The sequence below is a fragment of the Brachyhypopomus gauderio genome, unplaced genomic scaffold, assembly GCF_052324685.1.
Source record: "Brachyhypopomus gauderio isolate BG-103 unplaced genomic scaffold, BGAUD_0.2 sc72, whole genome shotgun sequence".
In the NCBI taxonomy this organism is placed as follows: Eukaryota; Metazoa; Chordata; class Actinopteri; order Gymnotiformes; family Hypopomidae; genus Brachyhypopomus; species Brachyhypopomus gauderio.
The window spans coordinates 1,570,587-1,597,795 of NW_027506893.1; the positions used below are offsets into that span (position 1 = coordinate 1,570,587).

General features: G+C 40.6%; 2 protein-coding genes across 2 annotated transcripts; one reads left to right on the forward strand and one right to left on the reverse strand.

Moving 5' to 3' along the window:
* The first annotated feature begins 2,443 nt into the window (after positions 1 to 2,443).
* Positions 2,444 to 8,177, forward strand: LOC143491197 (uncharacterized). Its single transcript, XM_076989992.1, has 4 exons — positions 2,444 to 2,536; positions 3,263 to 3,625; positions 4,164 to 4,323; positions 6,345 to 8,177. Exons 1-4 carry the CDS (start codon positions 2,444 to 2,446, stop codon positions 6,506 to 6,508), a joined length of 780 nt encoding a protein of 259 aa, XP_076846107.1. The 3' UTR covers positions 6,509 to 8,177.
* A 1,625-nt stretch (positions 8,178 to 9,802) lies between these two features.
* On the reverse strand, positions 9,803 to 18,112 carry LOC143491243 (interferon-induced protein 44-like). The gene is made up of 9 exons (XM_076990070.1): positions 18,078 to 18,112; positions 17,810 to 17,847; positions 17,637 to 17,670; positions 17,250 to 17,433; positions 16,881 to 17,021; positions 16,556 to 16,727; positions 14,485 to 14,585; positions 10,788 to 10,940; positions 9,803 to 10,469 (listed from the first exon to the last, which is right to left on the reverse strand). Exons 2-9 carry the CDS (start codon positions 17,832 to 17,834, stop codon positions 10,437 to 10,439), a joined length of 843 nt encoding a protein of 280 aa, XP_076846185.1. The 5' UTR covers positions 17,835 to 17,847; positions 18,078 to 18,112; the 3' UTR covers positions 9,803 to 10,436.
* Positions 18,113 to 27,209: the final 9,097 nt, after the last annotated feature.

The following is a 27,209-nucleotide window of genomic DNA, read 5'->3' on the forward strand; positions in this document are numbered from 1 at the left end:
TAATTTAACTAAATAGTATAATACATATAAATGGTAAGGATATTGTTAAATGCACAAATCTCACATTTTGTTTTATGTTAAATGACTTTGCAAATACATTGCTTGTCTCATTCGTTGAGCACTTTAGTCAGTTATATGGTCCTGAGTTTGTAGTGTACAATGTATATGGATTATTTCACCTCAGTGATGATGTCAAGCATCATGGACACTTGGACCTTATTTCTGGATTCCCATTTGAAAATTATCTACAGAAATTAAAGAAAATGGTTAGAAAACCACACAGCCCTTTAACTCAAATAATTCGCAGGGTTTCTGAAATGGAAAACATAAATCCAAAAAACACCACTCAAACACAAGACAACAAGACTCAGACTAACTTGGAGCACAGAGATGGGTCAGTGCCACAATTATTTACAGGAAGAGTGTGTCAGTTTAGAGAATTAGTTACCAGTGGTGGTGTTATTAGGACGTCAGAAGGAGATAACTGCATTAAGTTTAACAACGCAGTTGTTTTAGTACAAAACATAGTCCTTTATCAAGACAAATTGTACGTTATTTATAAGGAATACAGCAGAAAAGGGACATTTTTGATTACCCCATTGATTCTTGTGAATTGGGGGTTTTTGTTGTTTCACATTTGTCTTCAGATCTCAGATATGCAAGGCTTGAGGAAGATGTGCATGTGACCAAATATTTTAGGATGCCACTTGAGGTTCAGGGTAGGTTTGTTGTTTTCCCCCTTCTGCATTTGCAGTAATAGGACAGGAAATCTGTTTCTTCTTTATTTGCCTCTTAGCACAAGAGGTATGTACCACATAGTGAGCTTTGTGGATACACAAGAAGTGGAAGTTGTCGCAGCCCTCTGGGTGAAAGATGGTGTTTGCCTGTGACCTCCATATAAGAGTGAAGGTGTCCAGAGGGCTATCAAAATGCAGGAGCATCCTGGTGACCCCATACAAGATAAAAGTGTTATATCATGGGTTAAAGTTCTCCGTCACTACGACGGATTTCCGTCATTTGATTTTTTTGGGAAAAAAATCCGTCAAATCATAATAAACAACACACGCGCGTGCTATCTGTTTTGTGGCCAAAATATGATTCTCACTGGCGCTCATCACCGCTGGATGGATGACGGCGGTGTCATTTGATTGACTTGCGGTTCATTCCGCCTTCAGATTTGCGGATGTTACGTAGAAAAGTTTTTACCCCCCTCCTGCCTGGCGTGATCGTAGCGCGCGACTCTGTACACCTGCGCGAACGGCGGAGGCTACTTGCTGCGTCACATTCTTTTTGCAGTGTAGTCCGAAGCAATATGTGGTAGTATAAAGAAACACCCCTCAAAACAGGGGAATGAACATTTACCTGACCAATTGTAATGTTGCATTAGTGCTGGAATTTAGGCTAAAGTACTTTAAAATGCTTGAAAATGTTACTACTTCGTTTCACAACAAATATCTGTCTGACTGAACAGTTATTACGTTAACAAATACGAGCCTCTTGTAATTCCAGGACGAAACATGAGAGAACGTGAAGTCGTTAAGATTGGGCGTTTTGAAAATAAACCACCATTAAATAATGTGATAAAAAGCCAATTATTTCGAGTCATTTCGAGTATATGTATAAATATTTAACTTAAATTTAACGTTGAGAACGCGTTGAAATGGACCTTGAAAGTGACGTACAAGTGCTTTAATTCCACCTTATAAAGGTGTATGAACCCGGCAAACATGACTTGGTTCACTGCGCTGAAGCGCTGTGCGCGCGAAGTTACAAAACTGCGAGGCTCTCGTGCACGGGTGGAGCCACCGCGATTACGTCATTTTCGGCGTGCGGACCCTCGCGCTGCTCACGCCACTCGTGCTGCGTCAAGTATAAAGGCTTAAACCAGGCTTAACATGGATGGTGTTGTTCTGTTTGTATTTAAAAGCTCTATCCAGTGGTGTTAATTTTTTGTAACATACCTACTTAAAGCATGTAATCTTACGGCTTATGTTTTTGCGATGGTGAATCTGATAAAAACAAGAGAGCTTCATACCTCTCACCAGGATTCACTAAATTTGACTTGATCTTTAAATAATTTTCTGGAAGAGGACCCCCAGATAACTCCATTATATAAACATTTATGTACATTTATTGCTCAGGTGTTCATTCTCTCTTCTCTCCTTACACAGGCTGTTTAGATAAATATACTTTATAAATGTGTTTATTGTGTAGAATTAGGCAAAAGAGGCCGTGTCCCAACTACACTACATTTTCAGTAATTGCTGGCATTGTCTTTTGCCAGGAAAAATTTTTCAGTCAAATGAAAATTTCTTGCTTTAACCCATGTGTTATATACAGCAAGTATGTATAATTACCCTTATGCTTCGATAGAAAATTGATCACTGTTGGGATAATGGATTAATTCGTAAATGTTTTTGTCTGCCCTTAACAGATAATTACAATGAAGCAAGAAGAAAGCTTCCACTTGCGGAGCAACAAACTGATCTCCAGTCAGAAGCTGAGGATGAGTGAAGCCACCAAAAAGGAAAATAAAGTAAGCATTCATCACACATGATCGTGCACTTAAAGGACTAGTTTGGGGGGAAATCAAATCAACATGGTTTATCACAGAAGATGCAGTTGATTGGCAAATACATGTTTTACAGTATACAACAGGAGATGTTAAGCTAATGTTTACTTCAAAATCTACGTAAATTTGTTTTTAGATTAATTATAACATTCAAACTAAAGCTGGAATCTAGACCATTAACTAGGTAGCTTGAATGTTTTGTTGAGTAGAACACTAATTTCTGCTGATTTTCTTCCACTATATTTCACAATTGGCTAGTTAACTTCCCTCAGTCTTAGCAAAGTTGTAATGTCTGTGGATTGATTAGTCTATAGTCATTGCAACCCCTCTCACAATACACTAAGTGACTTTCATACTTCGGGCCCTTAGTAATTGTATCCTACCTGTAGTTGCACAGTTGCAATGAGTGGATTAGAGTAAAAAGTGTTAATAATCCTTTCTTGTCACATTTAATTGAAAGATTAGTATTTTATTTCTTTTTAGATTACATCTAAAAAAAAATGTTTGTTTACATTTTGGTGGGATTCCATGTTGTGACTAAAAAATATTTTGTCTCCAAAGACCGAACAAACGTCTGCTTGAAGATGGATATAACACTGACGAAGAGGACTTGGTTCCCAAGAAGAATGTCTTACCTCAAGCCCCCAGAATAAAGCAACCATTAAAAAAACCCACTGTATCACACCCTAGGGAGTTACATTCGCAGCCTGGTCCTCAGAGACAAAGCAACGGTACCTCATCTCTGTTGCACCAAATGTCTTCAGCTCAATCATTGGGCTGTGCAACATCAACTTCAGCCACTTCATTCCTGTCAGCAGGAACCACCAATACAGTCCCAGCACCAGGCAGCTCAATCAGTATGGCAGCAGGAACCACCAATACAGTCCCAGCACCAGGCAGCTCAACCAGTATGGCAGCAGGAACCACCAATACAGTCCCAGCACCAGGCAGCTCCATCAGTATGGCAGCAGGAAGCCACTCCAGGATCAGCCAAGGAAACACTTAAACTTCAGAGGTTCAGAAATGCCTCAATTTGTGAACAAAATTGTGCAAGTAAGTAATTTTGTTTTATATTATTGTTTCTATCCAACTGGTTGTCAGCTTATGCTGAGTGTATTTTATATTTATCAAATGCCCTAATGTCACCCCTTACTTTTGTTGTTCAATTTGTTTCAGCACTACTGCATGACCTGTTGACAAAGCAGGAAATAATAATTGAGCAACAGAGGAACTTAATAAGAATGGTCCAACGCCTTTTATGAGTTTTGAGCTGCGCAAGGCTCATTTCTCTGTACCCATGATACCAAAGACCTATATATTGCCAAAATAGGGCCCACTGTGTAAATTGTAGCTGGTGTATTATTTAAAGCAATACCTTACTGTTTAAAGTCCTTTCAAGAAACATTTGAAAATTTGAGATATTAGTAGATAATGCCTACGTGATTGACTGAAATGACCTGTAAATAAATTTTTTTCAGGAGTGGTGGCAGCAGAAACAATGAATAATACTATGTTGTATGTGCTGAGAATGTGGTTTGTCACAAAAATGTATAATGCCTGTGTTGCTGATGCATATTTGAAATTTCTCCAGGTGCTTGAACTGGGGCTAATTGGTGGTGCTGATATCAAGGACACTGTGTGGAGAATTTTGAAACAGGCCATTAAAAATAATTTAGCTAAAACTGTTAACTGGCGAGGGGTGAATGGAAAGACAGGCTTTCAAAGCTTGGAGCTGAAGAGTGTTGTAATTGGTAAGTATATTTGCTGATGATTTTATACATCTTATTGGAGCTAATCTTAGACAAATAACAGTTTATAATTGGGCCTGAGGTTATGAAGCATATATATACACAGTTGTGATCAAATTTATTCAACCCCCACTGAAATAAAGTGTTTTGACCAGTTTGACATTGATTTTGATCATTTCAGTCATCTTATTTACAATTATATCAAAGAGGCACTTATAAATTAGACAAACATAACATAATATTTATGATGGAATAACCACAAATGTCTTTACTGTGCTCACATCATTATCAGTTTTATTCAACCCCCTAGTGACATTATTTTTTAGTACTTAGTACAACATCCTTTTCCAGTTATGACAGCTTTCAAGCGTGAAGCATAGCTTGACACAAGTGTCTTGCAGCGACCTATGGGTATCTTAGCCCATTCTTCATGGGCAAAAGCCTCCAGTTCAGTCACATTCTTAGGCTTGCGCACTGCAACTGCCTTCTTTAGGTCCCACCAGAGGTTCTCAATTGGATTTAAGTCTGGTGATTGCGATGTCCACTCTAGAATGTTGCAGCCTTTCATGTTCAACCATGCTCTAGTGGACTTGGATGTGTGCTTCGGATCATTGTCCTGTTGGAAGGGCCAACGTCTCCCAAGCCGCAGGTTTGTGACTGACTCCATCACATTTTCCTCCAAGATCTCCTGGTACTGAAGGGAATTCATGGTACCCTGCACACGTTGAAGCTTTCCTGTACCATTAGAAGCAAAACAGCCCCAAAGCATAATTGACCCCCCGCCATGCTTCACAGTAGGCAAGGTGTTCTTTTGTTCATAAGCCTGGTTCTTCCTTCTCCAAACATAGCGCTGGTCCATTGTCCCAAACAGTTCTAATTTAGTTTCATCTGACCACAGTACACTGTTCCAAAACCTTTGTGGCTTGTCCACATGACTTTTGGCATACTGCAGTCGACTTTTCTTGTTCTTTGGAGTCAGCAAGGGGGTGCGTCTGGGCGTTCTGGCATGGAGGTCTTCGTTATGCAGTGCGCGCCTTATTGTCTGAGCTGAAACTTCAGTGCCCACATCTGACAGGTCTTTTTTCAGTTCCTTAGCAGTCACGCGGGGATTTTTCTCCACATTACGCTTCAGGTAGCGCACAGCAGTCGCGGTCAGGATCTTCTTTCTGCAACGACCAGGTAACGTTTCCACTGTGCCCTTTAACTTGAACTTGCGAATGATACTTCCGATAGTGTCTCTTGGAATATTTAACAACTTCGCAATCTTTTTATATCCATTGCCATTCTTGTGAAGAGCAATAACCTCTTCTCTTGTCTTCTGGGACCATTCTCTTGCCTTCACCATGCTTGGAAACACACCAGTAGATGTCTAGAAGGAGCTGAGTATCACAGTCCTTTTAAATCTGCCTAATTGGTGCTTATCATGCTTGATTGCTGCTCGTTGACATCCACAGATGTTTTCAATACCTGATGGAAAACACTGGAATGAACCTCTGTTCTTAGGAGTGGTAGTCGTAAAGGGGTTGAATAATTGTGTCAATGAAGAAATCACAAAAAGGCCATTTAATACTTTATGACAAAAAAAATTGATGCTATCTTAGTTGCATTTAGTTCTTTAACAAGTCCTTGTAAGATTTCATTATGAACACAATTACAAATGTGCACTGAATTCCATAAAACCCTTCGCAGCATTGGGGGTTGAATAAATTTGATCACAACTGTATTTCCTTTTTGCATACTCTCATTTCCTTTTTTAGTTTTAGACCACAGGTTACTCTTCTGGTTAAAGTTATAAAGTGACTTATAAACATTCAATCTATCCAGTCATGTTTTTGAACATTATTACTACTTTTTCTGACCCACCTGCTAAAGCTATATGATAATCACAAAGTATCTGTTTAAAGTTAATCTTTAACATGGGTTAATATTGTGTAAATTAGATTTTTTACTTTAACAGTTATGCAAAATTAAAAATACCTACGATTGTACTAATGTCTTCGCATTGTTCTGTGCCCATCTGCTAGAAGCTGTAAGAAGAAACCCACTGTGTGCCAATGCCACTGACATAGAGGTTGAAAAAGTAATAAAAAGATGGTTTCATCTTGCTGGTGATCGGGAGGGTGGGAGAAAGAGGAGGAAACAAATAGCCGAAGACATGGAGAGCAATAAATCAGGAAAAAACATGTAATGGACAATACAATGCTGCACTGGAGAGCGAATAAAGACACTGGACTGTAAAATGAAGCACACTGGACTATACAACAAACCACGCTGGAGACTACCTCAAAACACTGGACTATACAACAAACCACGCTGGATGCTACGTCAAAACACTGGACTGTACAACAAACCACGCTGGAGACTACCTCAAAACACTGGACTATACAACAAACCACGCTAGAGTCTACCTCAAAACACTGGACTATACAACAAACCACGCTAGAGTCTACCTCAAAACACTGGACTATACAACACGCTGGAGACTACCTCAAAACACTGGACTATACAACACGCTGGAGACTACCTCAAAACACTGGACTATACAACACGCTGGAGACTACCTCAAAACACTGGACTATACAACAAACCACACTGGAGACTACCTCAAAACACTGGACTATACAACAAACCACACTGGAGACTACCTCAAAACACTGGACTGTACAACAAACCACGCTGGAGACTACCTCAAAACACTGGACTGTACAACAAACCACACTGGAGACTACCTCAAAACACTGGACTGTACAACAAACCACACTGGAGACTACCACAAAACACTGGACTATACAACAAACCATGCTGGATGCTATGTCAAAACACTGCACTGTACAACAAACCACGCTGGAGGCTTTCTCAAGACATTGGGAGCTGGTGACTGCATCAAAAAAATTTATTTTTTGTTATTCTTTCTCTGTCAATTATGTTATTCTTTCTCTGTCAATTTAGGTCAAAGCTTTCTCTAAAGCCAAGATGTGTGTTCACTTTTGTTGGCTTTAATGCTTGAATGTTGCAGGTTAATGCAGCAGACTACCAGTTAATTATGGTTTTGTTGTGATGGTGATATCACAGCCACCATTTTGTTACATTGCTCCTTGTACCATTAATAGTTCTACAGTGTTGTCTACTTTAATTATGTTACAAGGTAACATGTGGGTAGGTAACTAAGTTGCAAAATTGCACATATGTTAATAAAATACTTTGTTTATTTGTGACTTGTTATAAAGTGACTTAATTATAGAAATAGGCTTTCTGGGTAGTATTGGCTATGTTGTGGCTTAAATCTGGGTCTTCTGGCTCACCTGTGGGCGAGTTGCGGCTGTATTTTGGGGGTGTAGTTTAAGGTGTGGCTGAGTTTTGGCATTTTTCTGGCACGGGTTTGGTTTGACTGTGGTAAGTGTAGTTTGGGCCAGTTTTGAGCCGTAATTCCATGAGGCAACTGGGCCGAATCCGGTGGTGCAACATGGCCCAGATTTGGGCGAGAATTGTTTTGCTATTTGGGACATTGCCCAACTGCATTCTGTGTAAATTCACATGGTTCATCTGTATTCCAGTTACCTCAATCTGAGGTATTGCTTATGTCAAATAAGCACACTAAGCATTTCCTCTGGGTTGTTAGGGGTCTTTTATTGTTAATGTCCGTTTTCTAATTACTCTTTTTTTTTGCCTTTGTACAATAATTTGCCACCTGAATATGAATTCACCTGCGCCTGATTACTGATTAAAAGCAAAGATGCAATTCTAATCTTAATTTTGTTGCCTTTGTCACCTTGTTGAACTTCATCATTATGTAAGGCATTGTTTGAGAAGTTGCTCAGTGATGTCACGGTACGGAGGGCCCCCTGCCGGTCGCCAGAGCCGGCCCTGACCAATGTGGTGCCCTTGGCGAGATTTTGGTTTTTTTTTTTTAACAAATCAAAAGCAAATGACTTAAATATTACCATATAACAAGCAATAAATATAAAGGTGTTGCACAAAAAATATTTTAAAACTATTTTACATAACAATTCTAATTCGATAATATGATTGGTTGATAAAACTGCCAATCTATAATAAAAGCTCTCAATGTAAAAGGCAAGGGAATGCGACAGATAAACAGAAGGTCCTGGGGGAGGGCTTTTCTCTCTTTTACCTAGAAACATCGGTGTGAAATATTCTGATTGGCTGATTTTTTATTTCAGCACTAAGTTTTTTTCCAGCACAAGTACGAAAAGTGGATTTGAAAGCAGATTTATAGGAAAAATACAAATTATTGGTGAAGCGTTATTAACATATATTACATATAGATAAATAGATAAAGCATCCTTTTTAAAGATCAATTAACCTTCAGAGAAGGTGTTGAAGTCCCTGACGCCAATGGTAGGCTATAGTGTTAATTCACCACATATTACCATTATATTACCTGTTTTTTTGCCGCCTTTCTTCCTCCACTTTTCTCCTTTTACTACCCTGGGCACCAGAGGACTTCTGCCTTTTTGACATCTTTACGGGGGGATGTCACTCACTCTGTGGTGTCTTTTTCCCCACAGAGAAACAGTAACGAGGTGCGCAGAGCGCACGCGGGAGGGCGGGTTGGTGCGCGGGTGATAGGTGTCGTGTGTTATTATAAGAATTATTAATTTGACTAATATTATTAAACAATGAAATTATGATTATGTGGACTTTGCTTGTTTTCACATTTATTAATTGTTCATTTGTAAAAAAAAAAAAAAAAAAAAACGCATGCACGCGAGCGCCCCCCTGGACAGACGACGCCCCTAGCATTTGCCTATGTCGCCTAATGGAAGGGCCGGCCCTGGGGATAGTCCTCCTAACAGCACATCTCAAATCGCATAGCGATATATCTCCTAAGCAGTGATGTCAGTAACACATTACTCTAATCTTACCATTTTTTTCGGTAACGAGTAATATAAAGCGCTACTATTTCCAGTCCAGTAATCAGATTAAAGTTACTTATCCACGTAACTGTGCGTTACTATTTTAATTTTCCCTAGTAAAAATATGTAGTTTTGCTTTCTTCTTGGTCAGTTCTACTTTTGCGTCTGACCGTAGCGCTCGACTCCGCACGCTGCACGCGACCCCGTGAGAGTGAGAGCACGTTTTACAAGTAATTTTTTGCAGTGTCCTTCCGAAACGATATGTGGTCGTATAAAGAAATACCCCTCAAAAACAGGGGAAGGAACATTTACCTGACGAATTTTAATGTTGCATACTTTAAAATGCTTGAAATTGTAATGGTATTTAGTTTCACAAGTAGTTGTCTGATTGAACAGTTCGCTTGTATTACGTTTACAAAAAAATTTACAAATAATACAGCGCAGCTACACAAACGTAATGTCAGGAGATACTGTAGCGACTACTCCTCACGGTAAATTCCCTAACACACAGACACTTGGCCACTCAAGGAGTCTGGCCCTTTAGGTGACACTGGGGGGGTGGGGAGCCTGCGCGCCAGGGTTTCTCTCTCCCTATCAATAAAGTTTCCCTCCTCGGGATTTTTGGATTAAGCAGTTTCTGCCTCGGTTACCGAACCTGCTTCAATACATTGTTACTGTTAAAAATGCACTTCCAATAAAGTGAGTACTGGAAAAATTAATTTTGCTGCTGAATGTAACTAAATGTAACTGAATGTACTAAAGTAACTTGTAATCTAACATAGTTACTTTTAAAAACAGTAATCAGTAATCGGATTACTTTTTCAAGGTAACTGTTATGTATTGTTCATGCTTTTTGACCCTTGTGGCATTCTGTCCGGGACGAGGCAGTTGTAGTCCTATGCTTGGGTATTGTAGTCTTTTTGTTAAATAAAGAACAAGCTATGTGTGAGTGTCTGAACCCCAGTCTCTCTCGGTTTATTTTGTTGTTAAGCGAATTATTCGCAACAATATAACAGTAACTAAGCCATCACTGCTCCTAAGTGACCAAAAAATAGAAACCATCGGTCCGAACGATCTCAGAACAGTCACCATAAATGCCAAACACAGCACAGTATCCCCCAATAACCAGGTGGAGTCCACTGTTCAAGACACCACAAGGTCCAGCTTCTTGCTCAAGGCGAGCTTTTAAAGACCCGCCATCCAATCTTGTCTCGCATCTCCCGACACTGGCACCTGATGTCAATCACGTCGTTGCACCCTCTTCTGGAGAACCTGCAAACACATCAGACCCAACACCAAACAGAAAATCACAGAACCCCTACCCGTAACAATATAAAATAAAGCAAATTGTCGAATTGACAGACAAAGCAATAAACTCAAAATAGACAACCTCCAAAATCCACATTTATCATCTTTATATACTATACACAAATACAATACAGTAAATGGATATTAGATATAAGCATATAAGCATTACTTCTCACCATGCTTATTGATATCTCATAACAGACCTGACGGTAAAACCATTGGTCCAAATTCACACAGCCAGTTACAACTCAAGCCAGAAACCACTCAGTATCACCCAATGACCTTTGGAGTCCACTGCTCAAGACACCATGAGGCCCTGCTTCTCTCTCGGAGCGAGCTTCTAAAGACCTGCCATCCAACCTCATCCTGCGCCATGAAGCTGCATGACTCCCACACTGGATGGTAATCAGATTGTTGCGCCATCTTCTGGAGAACCTGCAAAATAACACCACAACAACCAAAACCCCGCAAAAAACTTTGATCCTAAAAGCATACACATTCTCAGATATTATGTTCTTGTTAGTAGGGAACATTCCTGTGGTTCTGAATCCAGCCTGGGCATTTTCAACTGTTGGTGTCTTCTGCCATGCCTGGCAAAACAGAGAGAACAACTCTGTTTTAGGCAGCTTCTGTCCTGCCATTCTCCTTGTCCATGTCTGTCTCGCCTCATACCAATTGTGCTTTGTCAGCAGGCTGGAGAGCATGTGTGGTGTGAGATAGATAGGCCAGCAAATGCACATGCACCTAGCGTACATTAAAACCTTGACATTTTACAGATGTTTCCTTTAAGGAAACACTGCAATACATTCAAAATAGCTTGTCTGATAAAACACAGACATAGATTTAAACTGTATGTGGTAATATTTTTGCCTATGTTTTTGCTGTTTATAAAGATCTAAAGCTAAGCATGTGGATAGCATGCAAACCTATATATACACCTGGATAATTTTTTTTTATTTCCTGTTGAACCAAAAATGGAAATGAAAATATTTTAAATAATAGATGCATGAGTCAATTAACAGCTACAGCTGCTGCTATGAGAACTGTAACCAGGACAAATGGAACCAAGCACAGATTTAAAATGTCTACACTGGCTTCCAGTTACTTACTGTTACTACAAGTACATAAAACTGAATTGATTTTCATTCGTCAATCACAAAATGCCAAAATCCTGAACGGTGCCACTTTTCCAGTGCAGAATCTTGTCTTGTTGGCTTTTTCCCCTCTAGACTTTCAATTGTGACGCCACAAACATTCACTTTCACTTTTGACTTGATGGTTTACATAAGTTCCTGTTGAGCAATAGTAGTGTTTGGTTAATTTTTTAAGCTAGAAAAACAATTCAGGCCATGGATTACATTGATTACATTGTAAATGCACATGGTTAATCTGTATCCAATTATCTCTTCTTCAATCTGAGGTATCGCTTATGTCAAATAAGCACACTAAGCACATCCTCTGGCACACTAAGCACATCCTCTGATATTGTTAATGTCTGTTTTCTAGATTACTCTTTTTTTAGCTTTATACAATAATTTCCTACCTGGATATGAACTTCACCTGCTCCTGATTACTGTCCAGAAATTCCCTTTTATCGTTGTTTGTACTGTTTAAACCGCTACTCTTTACCTCTTATTACATATTTGTATTGTCCTTTCTTCAGTAAAATGTTAATTTTGGCTTTTATCAACAATTGCAGGTGAATAAATAAAAGTTATGACTATATTTCCTACAACCTGAAGTCTGATTTCGTCAGACTTTGGCAGGAATTGAAAACGCCCTCAAGAGGGCCCTTTACTGCCCTCTTGAGGCTCAACAGCAGAATTACATTTTTAGCTAAACATAACCCTAATTTTGAGGGGGGGAAAGCGTTGTATACAGTTCTAACATAGATTCAACAATAATTGAAATTTGAATATATACAAAAAAAATTCTTAAGCAAATGGTCTTCAACATGTTCAGTTGGTTTCATAATATTGAATCTGTCCTTGTAACAGTCTTTTGTATTCAGTTTGAGCTCCACTCTGAAAGACAACTGAAATGACTGGTTTCATGCAAGATTTATTTCAGCAACTTCAGTGTGACATCATCTATATTACTGTTGCTATTTTCCTGAAAATCATGTATTATTTTCTGAGTAGCTGATTTAGTTACATACAAGACAAAAGCAAAGATGCAATTCTAATCTTAATTTAGTTGCTTTTGTCATCTTGTTGAACTTCATCATGAATAGACTGGAAATCAAAACAATCCCCATTAGCTGACTCAGTGTTATTAGACATGTGCCCCCACATATCTAGCAGAGAACCTGGGTGTTCACTCAGTAGTGGGCCAGAAAGAAGCTCTGCTTTAAGCTTTGTGACTAGTTTAGTTTAGCACAAGTCCACTCATCTCCTAAAACCACAGTTGGTGTGCAAATACACTGGGTGAACTCAAGATTGTCCATGTTCACACTTTTTTAGCAACCATGGAATACCTTGGCAGGAGTGGCCAACCTGCGGCTCTTTGCCTGGTTTCATGCGGCTCCCCAGCCGGTCCGCGCTCTCACCTGCACTAACGGTCTGTGCCGTGGCCCGGTTACCTCATCAGCTCTGAGGGCGACACACTGCTACATCTTTGAGCTGCACGGTTTGTTTACAAGGCTAGCCGCTAATACTTTTAAAACCGGCGTAGTGGAAAACACGCATTTGACTGTCTTCACACACTCACACGAGTTACTAATTCGCCAACTACTTGCGATCGATCGCGATATAATACATATTTTTTGTCCATTACACACACACCCCCCCCCCCCCCCCCCCCCCCCCGGGTCAACAATCTCCACTCACCCCCCCACCCCTGGCAACAATTTACATGTCCCTGTATGATGTGGCTCTTTGCCGTAACACAGTAAAAAACAAAAGTGACTCTTGGTCTCTGACAGGTTGGCCACCCCTGCTCTATGGAATAGATATGATTTCATAAATGCTTAATAGACTGTCCAGGATAAACTAATATCACCTGTAAAACAAACCTTCAAGAAACCAGTATACCCATTTAAGACATTCTCTGTGCCTGCTCTATCTGACACACCACCACAACCGTCATGTAGTTAAAATAATTTCCCCTCATGAAATGGTTTATTTAGTATTAATAGTTTCAATTACCCACAGACACACTGAAAATACATTTAAATAAATAAATAAATACAAATATTGAAGAGGACTCCAATTTCTTATGAAAATGTGAGCCATTTTTGGAAGAGGAGCTGAAGCAAAGAGCTGTGAGCAGAACTTTGAGTTCATTCTATTATCAGACTGAGGTTTCAGACAGAGGAGTTTAATGAGCCATGCAAACAAGGTGCTTGAATGATGTTGGGTTTGTTTTGGTTTTAAACATTTTGATGAGATGGGATAATGGCCCAAAGAGTGTGTATTTGCCCAGACCCAGAAATGTGAGGACTGGCCCTGGTTATAAGTGCCTAACATAATCATGAGCAGCGTTAACAATATGTTCGACTGCTGACATAATTATAATATCCACAAGGTCATTGGTGTCAGACTCCTCAGAGTAGTTTATCACAGGAAAGATGCTTTTCAGGGGAGCTTCAATTTTGTAGGAACACTCAACCATCTGAAAGATAGGGAATGTGTGTGTGTGAGAGAGAAAGTCAATGTATCCACATGAATAAATATACCTAAACATTACAAAGCAGAAATCTCCAGGTGAAACTTTATTGTCTACAATAGCTCTAGTACACCTCTTTTCTGACTGGGTGTGTACTTCAGTTTTGCTGACAACATACAGCTGTCCAGACAACAGGTCACTATTATATGATGTCCAAAATGATCAAGAATGAGCAGACAACCAATTCCTCAGAATAAGATATTAGCATACCTATAACTGTGTATTTTTGTTAAAGAGAAGGAGGATTTTGCCATCTGCAGCCTTGTTCAAATCGCAAGTCTCAAAAGTAAACACATAGATCTTTGAAGCTCACCTTTTCTTTAATTTTCTTGCTTGTGTAGATCTTTTTCAGGTCTTCCTTAACCAGGGGGCAGGCTTCATCTACTTTAGTCATTAGAATCAGGTGTGGGATTCCTGTCATGTGCAGAATGTGTCATGTATCATGTCATTATTCATTCAAATTATTATTTTTTGCCTAGAATGAAGAGCTTCAAATTTGGGTCTTCACATCTTTCCAAATGGTATAAAAACACAGCTAGATAAATGATACTGTCCAACGAATCTCCAGTTCATATAGGGTTAATAAACCTACTTGATTAAGTATTTTCTAACTTCTATTCTATAAAATACTCTTTGCAAATTTCATGTATGTAGTGTTATTTTCCCAGTCCTACCTTGACAGATGTTGCTATTCATTATATTTTCAGAGAAATAATTGGAGTTTTGTGGTATGTATGCCCAGTTTAATAGGACATTTTTAAAAGTGTAATTGTACAATGTCATAATCAAAAGAATCAACATATTTATTTTCATTTGGATATTTATAATATATATATATATAAAATATTTGACATAACCCTCTGTCTGTCTAGCTCCGCCCTCACCTGTCCATCATGTTCACGAGTGCATGTAACCCCTCCCTCTGTAAGTCTTGCCAGTCTTTATTTTATTTTTTTCCTTGGTTCTGATAACAGCTGTTTCATGTTTTCCTTCATTATATTGTATTTAGTGTCCGTGTTGCTTGTTTTGGTTTCAAGGTTATGTTTCATGGGTATGTTTTTGGTTTTGCTTCTTGATTACTTTTTGTAGTTCTCAGGTATGGTCAGTTTTCAGTTTGTTAGTCTAGTAACTAGACACTAGTTTGTTCTCAAAACTTACCACTTTAGTACCCTGTGTCATGGTAGTGACGATTCATTTGTCTCATGGTTTGTACTTATGTTTCGTATGATTCTACTGTTTCTCATGCTTTCACCCGTTTAGTATTTCAATTAAGTTTTTTTGTATCGTTGAATGTCATCTACCACTCCTTCAACTGCCACCACCTCATCAACATCCTCTATTACTCCTTCCACAACAATCACGCCATCAACATCCTCTACTACAACATCCTCTACTGATACTACCACTACCATCACCCCATCATCATCTACCACTCCCCCCACCACCTCATCAACATCCTCTATTACTCCTTCCCTGTCTGGTCTCGTGTGTGGTCATTTCCCTTGTTTCTATGCATGTAGTTTATGTTAGTCAGGTTGTTATGGTATTGTTCTGTTTTGTTAGCAAACTCTGTGTTCAAATTCTGTGCATCGTTCTCATTTTCTACATATAAAGATTCCCTTTTGTGTTTTACCCGTTTCCTCCAGTTTTGTGGTCTGCATTTGTGTTTATTTTAACATTCCTAGCAGTACACGTACAACCCTGTGTAAAGGAGAAAGCCCCAGTAGTGATAATGTCCACTCCCCTTTGCACGTGTCTGCCTTCTAAGCTCTTATAGACCACCACGTTACACTGTCACGTTACAGCCCGATTCATTACGTGTGTGTTTACATCCGTCTGTGTACACGTGTACTTGTGTTTATGTTGGTGCATTAGTTGTTTAATTCGTTATCTGCATCACCTGTCCCTCATCTCGTTGTCACGGTGCCACACTCGTTCCTTGTTATTGTTCATGTATGTAAGTGTCTTGTCTAGTGTCTTTTCTGTTTTGACAAGTATCCCGCGTCCTGTTTTGAATGTGTGTATACTATACAACAACGTTATTAATAAAAGCGCGTTAGTCTGTTCTCATCTCGGCATCCTGCTTCCCTGCCTACGTTACACCTGCTTAGTGTTCAGCATGTAAAACCATTTTTCATTTCACTTAATAAATACAATGTGTGGCAATTTGGTTTGTGAAAAGTAAGAATAAACACAAGAGCTCTCCCTACTCCCTACAGTAGAAAAACTGAAACCTTGATGCAGTTAGAAATCATAACCATGATTTAGTTTGTAACCTGTCAACTCACTACTACCCTGACTAGTACCCAGCTAACTTGTTGAAGTAAACTGAAAAATTTGTAGTGGCCCAATTTTAAATTAAGATAATGGAATACACTACTCACCAATGTCATTGGCTCTCTGACTCACAGTGTTCATCTTCATGATGACACTCTCATCCATTTGAGAGATGACATTTGCTGGCACAACACTTACTAAACAGTGAGCTTTATCATCCAGACTGGGGTGGTTGTTATAGCCAACATCGATCTCTGTCAGAGGTTTGTGGGGATTAAACTGGAGAAGGCATTTAAAGCTAATTACATTGCAGGGAAGAGCCATACTGTCAACACTATTCAATCATGTTATTCGATACTATGAATATCACATCCATAACATCATAATTTTCTTTTTTTATACAATGTGCAAACACATTTTACTCTATCCTACCTCATATCCTTCTTTCACATGACCCAACATTGCACTGATGATATCTTCAGTGTGAATTCCATCTTGTTCTAAGCCCATGACATCATTGAAGACAAACGGCAAAGTTCCAGAGCTTCCATTTTTGATTGTGTAGGTTCTGTACTGTAGTAAATACATTTTTTGAATACATTTAGATGACTTCCATTATCACTGTTTCAATTTATGCAATTACATAAGGTCAAACTTTGGTGGTTGGAATTTGGATAGTGTTGCTCAGTCTTGCTTATGCAAACACCATGCACTCCTCATTTGAATGTTGTTATTATTCCAATGACTGTGATTCAACTCAAGCTAGACAAATGTACTCTACTGCTTGAAGAGTGTACTCACTCGTTTTACACATGATGCTTCTCCTGCTCTTACAGTGAATTGGTGTTCAAAGGCACTCTCCACTGAGTTGATAAAGCTGGATTTCCCTGCTCCAACTTGTCCACATAGGAGGATTCTTAAACGGCTGACATTGCGAGTTTTCAGCTGAAAGTCTTTTAGCTGGGCCTCAATTTTACCTCTTCGACTAGTAAAGGCAGAAACACAGCTGTCACCTTAATATTGACAGTACACAGTGAAATGTTTTAAAACGGCTGATAGACATTAAACAACACACAACCTATCATTTAGCATATTTTGTATTTATATTTTTGCCAAATATAAATAATGTGAAATGCCAGTGCTGAATTGTCTACACTTCCATCTTAAAATATTATATGTGCTACTTACTTCCAATCTAGCTGCCTCCAGGGACTGTCAAACTCTGTTTAACAGAATAAAATAGTATTTATGACTGTGGTGCATTCTGTGACATACTGAAACTGGAGTTCAAACGCCATCTCCCTTACTGTTGGACACACACACACACACACACACACACACTAATAAGAGAGGAGGTTGACCTGGTTTTGGATGAGATGAACCCATTTTGCTTCTTCTGCTAAAACAACAAAACAATTCTGTCCTGGAACATTCTGACATAAAAAATATAATAATTATTTGTATATCCTTTACAAAATAAACTTATATAAAGTTTCTCTTGTAAATTTCAAGAAAACAGATATCTGTTAACTACTTCCAATGTGTTACTCAAACCAAAAAAATCTATACCAGCATATCATGCACAATCATTAAGCAAAATATAATCTCATAAGATAGAAATCTCCTTACGTCAAACGAGTGAAAAATCCGTCCTGTGAGCCTGTGACGCCCTATGTGATGAGGATAATAATGTCTGTTTTCAGAGATGCTGTGGCGGAGTTTTATACCCTGAAAGCCAAAGTGAAAGGACATGATTATTGATTCTAATTACTTTAAGTAGCTGAGTCATACACACAGGTTTTTCTGTTTCCATATTGATATCCCCTACAGTCAGCAAGATGGTGCAGTGCAAGTCAGCTTTGGCTCAGTGTTCTTCTAGTACTTTCTCTGTTTTTGTTTCTTCCCTGGGTGGTGGTGTTCCTAAATCCTACAAGATGCTTTATTCCAGGTAAAGATCCCCAAGTTATCCAGTGTAAGACAAAAAAAGAGTGTGTCTCCTGACTTGATGCAAAATGGTAAATCTTTATTCCAATAAAAGCAGCAGTGAAGTACAATAAAGTGCTGTGGACTCTGTGTAACTTACAGAATTACCAGCAATAGAAGAACGTACCATATATACATTTATACATACCACCTCCCACCTAAGCTCCTCCAGTGAAGGATGTGATGTCAGTTGGTCATGAGTATTGTTTCTGCAGTTAGTATTCTGCAGTTTCATCTATGACAAATTAACGAATATTGAGTTCTGCCATGGTCCTACCGCGATCGTTTGATGCAATAGAAAAACACACCAGAGTTCTGTTGTTTAACATTGAAACATTTATTAAAACTTACAAATATCTTTGGAGAGCAGCAAAAGCACACACAAACTATCTGTAGCACACCAAGTGCAGCTCTGACAAAGTTCTCACAAAGTCTTTTATCTCCGTGAGAGTAGCTCCCACCCTTGTTACTCACACCTGCTACCTTATCAGATAGAGAGTGTAGGCTCTGCCAGTCACACCATGTCCTAGCTCAACTATTTTCTTGTAATCTTCCATTTACCCCACAATCTAGTTTTCTGCCAAACAATATTACAGTTAAGCATTTACTTTATTAATGCATAGTTAGTTAAGCTTATCAAAATCATGATGATAATAATATTCCCACATAACCCAGTCACCTTTGGGTCCATACCGTAATTTCTTGAACTACTAGTTATTAAATTCCCATAAAATAAAATAGAGTCCATTATCGATTGAAGAGAATAGGAGGTATCTGTTTTACACAGGACAGAAATACACAGGCACTTGTTGACTTGAGGACCGCTCTGTCCTTGATAGAGAAACAACGAATCATACACAGAGTGCCACAACAATTCATAAAAATGAATCGTTAAAATTATCATTAAAATGATCTTAACCAATACTATTGAATATCTCTCATGGCTGCTAACGAAATAATGAAGCTGTTTTCCATGCCTGCTATGGAACGTTCCAGAATGGTCCATCTGATGATTACAAAGTGGCCACTTGCACCAGTGCCCACTGAAATATTTACTCTGAACCCAGAGGCCTCTGAATAAGACTTGTGTCTTATTCAATGCTCAAACTTTGAGGCTGAGGGTGTGTGCATGGGGGCGTGGGCATCTCCCATGTGTGCTATGACCGGCTCACCGTAACCATTTTAATTAATGGTATGTATGAATAATGGGTTTGTTACTTGCTTTTTTAGCTAGGTAGTATAGCTACTTAAGCCAACTAAAAAATAAAAGTAAACAAAACATTTAGATCACCTATAGATCCACTTCTCTAACTAAAGTAGGAACAAGGAAGAAAGGAGGGTCTCGGAAGAAAATTAGGAAGAACGCAAAACTCCCGACTAATGGGAATCTAATGGGAATGCTAATCGCATTAACCCTTGTATTTTGGTGAGAAAGTAATACATTAATTATGTTATGGGCAGAGGTGGAAAGGGTACTGAAAATTCTGGGTTAGGGTTCTGTCGCTTATCCATGTTGTGGAAACAAAAGCCTATAACTTGACTTTAAATTCATCAATTGGTTTTAGAAATGACTCATATGAAAGCTGAAACGCTCCCAAATGAGATTTAATTTATGAAAATAAATTTGCTTCACTGCAGAAATATTGATCATTTAATGAACATAGAAAGATCAGATTTTGGCAAGACAAAAGTGACAAAGTGACGGGCAGGGTGAGCGAAATAAAATGGAAGCGATCATGCCAAGTCTCAGAGAAAAAGTTTGGTTTATTGAAAAAAGTGCGCAAACCAAAAACCCGTGACTTAGATCCGAATTAGGGATATAATAACCAGTGGTCAACTGGTACAAAGACAAGACATATATAGGCAAACAAACGACCCTCAGGTGAGACGGATCATGGGCTCCACCCACCCGAGGGACGAACATAATGCAACGATTGACAGGACAGCTGCCGCTGTAGACGGGGGCGACCAGTAGGGGGCCCTCCGTACCGTGACACAAAGAGAATCACTAAAAATAACACATCCTACAAAGGGAACACATCCCACATCTAATGAATAAAATCTTCAAGTTGAAAATCTTGTGGAATGTGTTGAGAACAATAAAATCCTATTATTATTATCCCATAGTCAAGTGAAGTAGTTTTTTTTTTTTTTTTTTTTTTTTTTTTTTTGGCCCACCTCCACCCCCCCATCTTTGGAGGACAACTTTGTTTTTATGTACAGATTTAAATGGCAATTATAACAATTCTGTATAATATATAGTGTAGTGATAACAATATATAGTGATAACAATATGCAAAGTGATAATTATTGGGGTTAGGTGGACCAAGAAAAGAGGGGGAGAGAAATAATAAAAAGGGAAAAGACAGAGGTAGGAGAAGAAAGGAGAAGAAAAAGAAAAAAAAGAAGAAAAAAAAATAATAATAATAAAAAAAAAAAAAAAAAAAAAAATTAATAATAATAAAATAATAATAATAATAATATTAATAAAATAAAACACGCAACCAGCTCAAATGACCACTGCAAAGAAGTACAGAAAGTAAACCAAATACATATAGTGCAGATGAGTGCGATGTATGGGTGTGTGTGAGTGTGTGTTTATGTGCAACCTAGAAGTGCAACATAGGATAGATGTATGGAATGTACTTACCAGCAAGGGTGGGTAGCTGCGACAGCACTCCCCCAGAGGCCAGAGGCGGGTGGAGAGAGACCCGGGAATCCCACCCGCCCACAGCCCCCCACAGAGCGGTGGAGTACCAGAGCCGCACTTCCCAGAAACCCTCACCCGCCCGCCCCCGCAGGCGGGAGAGAGAGACCCCGGACAGCGCCCCACCAGTCAAGGAGCGCAGGTCCAGGGGAACCAGAGGGAACAGAGCGCCTCCCCCCCAGGATGCCCCCCCCCAGGGGCCAGCGGCAAAACCACGGCGCCACGCGCCCGGAAAGCCACCCACCACCCGGCAGGGCCCACCTCCCGCCGAGGAGCACCCGGCCGCCCCATACCACCACCGCCCAGGGGAGCGGGCCAACCGCCCCTACGCCGGGGGGCCAAGCCGGACTCCGGAGCTCCAAGGCGCCCCCCCTCTGGAGTGGTGCAGTAGTCTCAGGGGAGTGTCCATGAGTGAACCGGGCACGACCAGCCCCGACCCAGAACCAGCTGTCCTCACCCACCTAACCAAACCCACCCTACATTCGCCCCTATACACCCCCACCATGTACACACCCACCCCCACACACACACATACACTCAAATTCACCCTCACACCTCCAAACCTGGCCATATGTCCCCTCCCTCCAACACGCACTCATTCATCCACCCATTCAGAAACAAGAAGAAAACAAGGACAGAGACACACACTTATCCAGACTAGCACACCCTCTGCGGCAGGGGCAAATGGCTGGACCAGCAAGGACCAGTAGCGGTCCTAGGAAGCCCCCAGCCCAGTCCCGTGCCAGCAACCCCCCCCCGCCCCGGCAGGGAGCAGGAAGTGGGTGAAGGAAGGCCTTCCCACCCCTCCACCCCCAGTGTTGTGTGTAGGTGTTGGTGTATATGCATGTGTCGTAGTGTGTGATACTATGGTGCAGTTAAAATTGAGGGGACAGGTGCTAGGACAAACGTGAGTGCATGTCCACACCGTCCCCTCAAAGGCCCTCAATGTCTAAAGTGCAGTAAAAACTGAGGGACAGACAGTGGTGAGGAGACGGGTGAACCATGGCAGCAGGCCCACCTCGTCAACCTCTGGGTACCTGCCTGTCCCCAGAATCCTAAATGAGCAAGGATGTGTGTGTGTGTGTGTGTGTGTGTGTGTGGGGGGGGGGGGGGGGGGTGGGTGGGTGGGAATGCTTAGGTCCAGAGGAAAGGGTCCTCTGGAAGAGGAGAGCCAGCTTGCTAGCTGGCTCATTGAGCACCGAACTTCACTGCCCCCCCAGCTCAAGGCAGGGAGCGGTCGACCCGGGGAGACCAGGGCGGCAACCCCCCCCACCACCACATCCAAGCCCGGATCCACACCACCCCCACCACAGAGAGCAGCCGGTCCGCACATCCACATACACCTAGACACACATTTCTTTCATACACATATGCACTCACACACATTTAACCCATAAATATATACATATATACACATATACATACATACATCCGTCCATATATATAAATATATACATACACATACATACATATATACATATATATCTACACATACATATACACCTACACACGCTAGTCCCATATACACCACACCCCTGTGTATGCACCCACAACCATACCAATCGCACAGTGAACAAACGATGACAGACATCAACAGTATTGAGGACATGCTGGTCGGAGTCCGGAGCCCTACCTCCCGGCCCACCCCAGACATCCCCATCATCCACCACCCCACTCCCACCACCCAGGCACCTCGGAGCCCCAAGGCCCAGACCCGACCCCCCGACCCAGGCGGACCGACCCATCCCCCCCAGCGGCGCAACCGCAGCGGCGCAGGTCCCCCCGCACGGGCAGGGCCCCAGCTCTGGGTCGGGGGGCCCCAGGCACCAGGCCCCGGGTCCCGCCACCCGGCCCCACAGGGGAGGCCAGCCACCCCGCCGAGGGCCAGCACCCGCCCCTCCCCACGCCCCGGCCCCACACCCCAGAGCCCAGAGGGAGCGCCACCCAAGCCCCCCTAACCACCGCCCGCCAGGGCAAGCACATGCCATCCCAGGTCGGCAGCCCCGGCCCCCCCGCCCAGAAAGTGGCCGGCACGAGCAGTCTCCCCGGGGTCGACCCCCAGCCACCAACCGGCCCTCCGGGGGCCGAGGCCCCCGCCAACCACCCCGACTAGCTAATGGAACTGATCAGTGGGGACCAAAGAGAATTAAATTCCTCCAACTGGTCTTTAGAGGAAGCAGACATTCTCTCCAGACAGATGTGATCAAGTAATAAATTTTTGTAATGAGTAATATGCAGGTCCTTTTTCGTTTTCCAATTGATAAGAATGGTTTTCTTGGCGATGCATAGGGCAGTGAGAACTATGTGTGATATGTCTGCCTCTGTATCTAATTCACTGACGTCTCCTAAGATGCACAGTCTGGGGGAAGTTGGGATGCAGCTTTTAAGCCCCGTGGACAATTCTACACATACCTTCTTCCAGAATTCCTTAACAGGCCTACAATCCCATATAGCATGCATATAGTTATCAATTATATTGCCTGTACAGTGGGTGCATATGTTTGATTGTGCTAGGCCCATTTGGAACATCCTTTGTCCTGTATAGTGTGTTCTATGAAGGACTTTGTATTGTATAAGTTGTAAGTTGGGGCTTTTACTTATTTTGAAGATATTTGTACATATGTCGGTCCAGAAATGTTGATCTGGATTAATAAATAGATCTCGTTCCCATTTGGCTATCGGAAGGGATATTGAGTCATCAAATTTTAACAATAATTTATACAATTTTGATAATAATTTAGGAGTATATAGATTAAAAAATTCAGTTATCCATGCTGATATTTCTAAGTTCAGTTGATTGCGGTTGAATCTCTGTTGAATGATGGATTTTAATTGTTGATATTCCAGAAATCTACTGTTGTTTATTCCATATTCTGATACAAGTTCTTGGAATGTGACAAAGTTTCCATCTTTAATAACATGTTCTAAATTTTTTATTCCCCTGTCATGCCATGATGAAAAATGTAGTACTTTCTTGTTCTGACAGATGTCTGGATTGTTCCAAATGGGTGTTAGTTTGCATGGGATGAGTGGGGACCGAGTTAATTTAAGGAATTCCCACCAGGCTGTCAGTGAAGTATTTATATTAAGGCTTTTAAAGCAGTCCTGACGCTTAATATTAGAGCTAATGTAAGGTAGGTCTGAGAGTTTTATTTTCCCGCAAAATGCTTGTTCTAGGTCCAACCATGGCCTGTCTATTAAGTCGTATTTGACCCATTTTAAAATGTACTGTAATCTATTGGCTAAGAAATATTGATAAAAATTTGGTAATTCTAAGCCACCATTGCGTTTTGGCTTTTGCAAGGTTTTCATACTTATTCTTGATGGCTTGTTTTTCCATAGAAATTTTGAGATGTTTGAATCTAGGGATTTAAACCAAGCAGCAGAGGGTTTATTTGGGATTAATGAGAATAAATAGTTAACTTTGGGTAGAACCATCATTTTAATGGTAGCCACTCTCCCCATGAGTGATATAGGTAAAGCGTTCCAACGTGTGAGATCATCTTCTATTGTTTTTAATAGAGGGATATGATTTAACTGCACCAAGTCTAACAGTTTAGCAGAGACATGTATGCCTAAATATCTAATATTACCTGATTGTAGTGGAGTGGTGGTCGTGTTCTGGAAACTACAGTTTATAGGCAAAACTGTTGATTTGCCCCAGTTGATGGAATATTCTGTTATAGAAGAGAAGCTGTCTATAAGTTTGATTGTATTCGGAAGGGAAGCTTGTGTGTTCTGTAGGAAAAGTAATACATCATCTGCATAGAGACTTATCCTATGGTTTGTGGTTCCTGTGTTAATTCCTGTAATATTTGCATTTTGTCGAATTGCTGCTGCTAATGGCTCAATGAAGAGAACGAAAAGTGAGGGTGATAGTGGACAGCCCTGCCTGGTGCCCCTTTGCAGAGTGAAGCTTTGTGAGGTGATGTCGTTTGTCCTAACCCGTGCATTAGGAGAACTATGTAAGGCTTTGATCCAGTTAATGAAGGATGGGCCAAATCCAAATTTGTGTAGAACTGCTAATAAATATTTCCAGTTTACCCGGTCAAATGCTTTTTCTGCATCTAAAGATACAATGGTAGTCTCTAATTTGTTAATTGTGCAGTAATCTATTATGTTTATTAGTCTGCGTGTATTGTTGGCAGATTGTCTACCCTTGATAAAACCTGTCTGGTCTGGATGTATTATAAGTGGGGTGATTTCCTCTAATCTTCTGGCAAGTGCTTTGCAAATAATTTTAAGATCTACGTTTATGAGTGAAATGGGGCGATAGCTGGAAGGAAGTGTAGGGTCTTTGCCTGGCTTTAGAAGTACACTGATGTTAGCAGAATTCATGTCTGGAGACAGGACATGATCTTTTTGAATTTGATTTACCATTCTAAAAAAGGTTGGTTCTAGCACAGACCATAATTCTTTGTAGAATTCTACAGGAAATCCATCTGGTCCTGGAGCTTTGTTATTTGGTAGCTGCTGTAAGGCTTCATGTAATTCGGGCAGAGCAAGTGGTGAATCCAGTGCAACAATTTGTTCGTTTTCTAGCTTTGGGAGATTTATATTATTAATAAATTCTTCAATAGCTGAATCTGATGGATTAATCTGTGATGCGTATAAAGCTTTATAAAACTCTTTAAAAGCTTTATTTATTTGTTGTGGGTCGTGAATAATGCTGCCTGTTGAGTTCTTAATAGAGGAGATAGTTGTTTTTTCCTTATTAAGCTTTAACTGATTAGCAAGGAATTTTCCAGATTTATTGCCATGTTCAAAATTCTGCCAGCGCAGTCTTTGCAGTAAAAATTGTGTCTTTTTATCTATTATTTCATTCAATTCCAGTTTGAGTTTCCTCAGCTTGTTCAGTGTGTGTTCTTGTGGTGAAGCAGCATGGGCAGCTTCTAAAGATTTTATTTTTTCTTCCAATTCTAATACCTGTGTTTTTTCTGTCTTTTTCTTATGTGTGCAGTAGGATATTATTTTCCCCCGCATTACTGCCTTCCCTGCTTCCCAAAGAACACACGGAGAGGTACCTGGTAGATCGTTATATTCTAAATATGTTGCCCATTCTTTTTTGAAGTAATTAATGAAATCTTGTTCCTTAAGTAATGATGTATTTAATCTCCAGTTCCTCGTTGCTGGTGTGGTTCTTTTCTGTGTCAAAGAGAGAGAGACCGGTGCATGGTCACTGATAGTGATAGGGTGAATACAAGTGTCTGTGACATCTGTCATAATGGAATTGCTAACTAAGAAGTTGTCTAAACGAGAATGTGAGTGGTGTACTGCCGAAAAGAAAGAGTAGTCCCGGAGAGTGGGGTGTTGTGAACGCCACGCATCAGAGAGCCCAAAATCGTTCATATATTGTTTTAGGGTGTCTGCAGACTGCCAGTTCCTTTGACTCACTGCTGTACTGAGCCTGTCGATATCTGGATCAAGTACCAAGTTGAAGTCTCCTCCTATTATTAGTTTGGTGTCAGAGTGATCAGAGAGTGCAGTGAAAATATTGTGGAAAAAGGAGGGGTCGTCAACATTCGGCCCATATATGTTAGCAAAACATAAACGCATATTTAGAATGGATAGGTTGAGTATTATGTATCTACCATCTGGATCAGTTATATTGTTGCTAATGGAAAAGCTTATCCTTTTATTAATTAATATGGCCACCCCCCTTTGTTTTGAGTTGTAACAGGCTGAGTACAGGTGTGGGAACTGAGGACAGGTCAGTGTGTATGTAGGTGTTTTAGACATATGTGTTTCCTGTAGAAAGACAATATCTGCTTGTAAGTCGTTTAGCCGATTAAAAATTTTCAATCTCTTTTCCCTCGAACCGGTTCCACGTACATTCCATGTGACGAACTTCAGTGAACTAATGTTAAAACTACTTGTTTGAGTGTTGGATGGTTGCTAAAGGTGTGTGTGTTGCACTTCTGTGTTGTATGCCTGTGTTGAATGTTTCGTGTATGTGTCTGCGTCTGCGCTACATGCCTGTGTGTCTGTGCCTGCATGAATCGGTCATGTGTGTGTATCTCCTGTGTGTTAGTGCGAGAATGTGCTATATGTCTACGTGTGTGTCTGTTTTG

Coding starts and splice junctions, on each gene's coding strand:
- LOC143491197 (XM_076989992.1), top strand. CDS start 2,444: ATGAAGCAAGAAGAAAGCTTCCACTTGCGGAGCAACAAACTGATCTCC. Junction 2,537..3,262: donor CCACCAAAAAGGAAAATAAA/GTAAGCATTCAT, acceptor ATCACACCCTAG/GGAGTTACATTCGCAGCCTG. Junction 4,324..6,344: donor GCTGAAGAGTGTTGTAATTG/GTAAGTATATTT, acceptor CCCATCTGCTAG/AAGCTGTAAGAAGAAACCCA.
- LOC143491243 (XM_076990070.1), bottom strand. CDS start 17,834: ATGGGTTCATCTCATCCAAAACCAG. Junction 17,022..17,249: donor AAGCATCATGTGTAAAACGA/GTGAGTACACTC, acceptor TATTTACTACAG/TACAGAACCTACACAATCAA. Junction 10,470..10,787: donor TTGAGCAGTGGACTCCAAAG/GTCATTGGGTGA, acceptor ATGTGTTTGCAG/GTTCTCCAGAAGAGGGTGCA.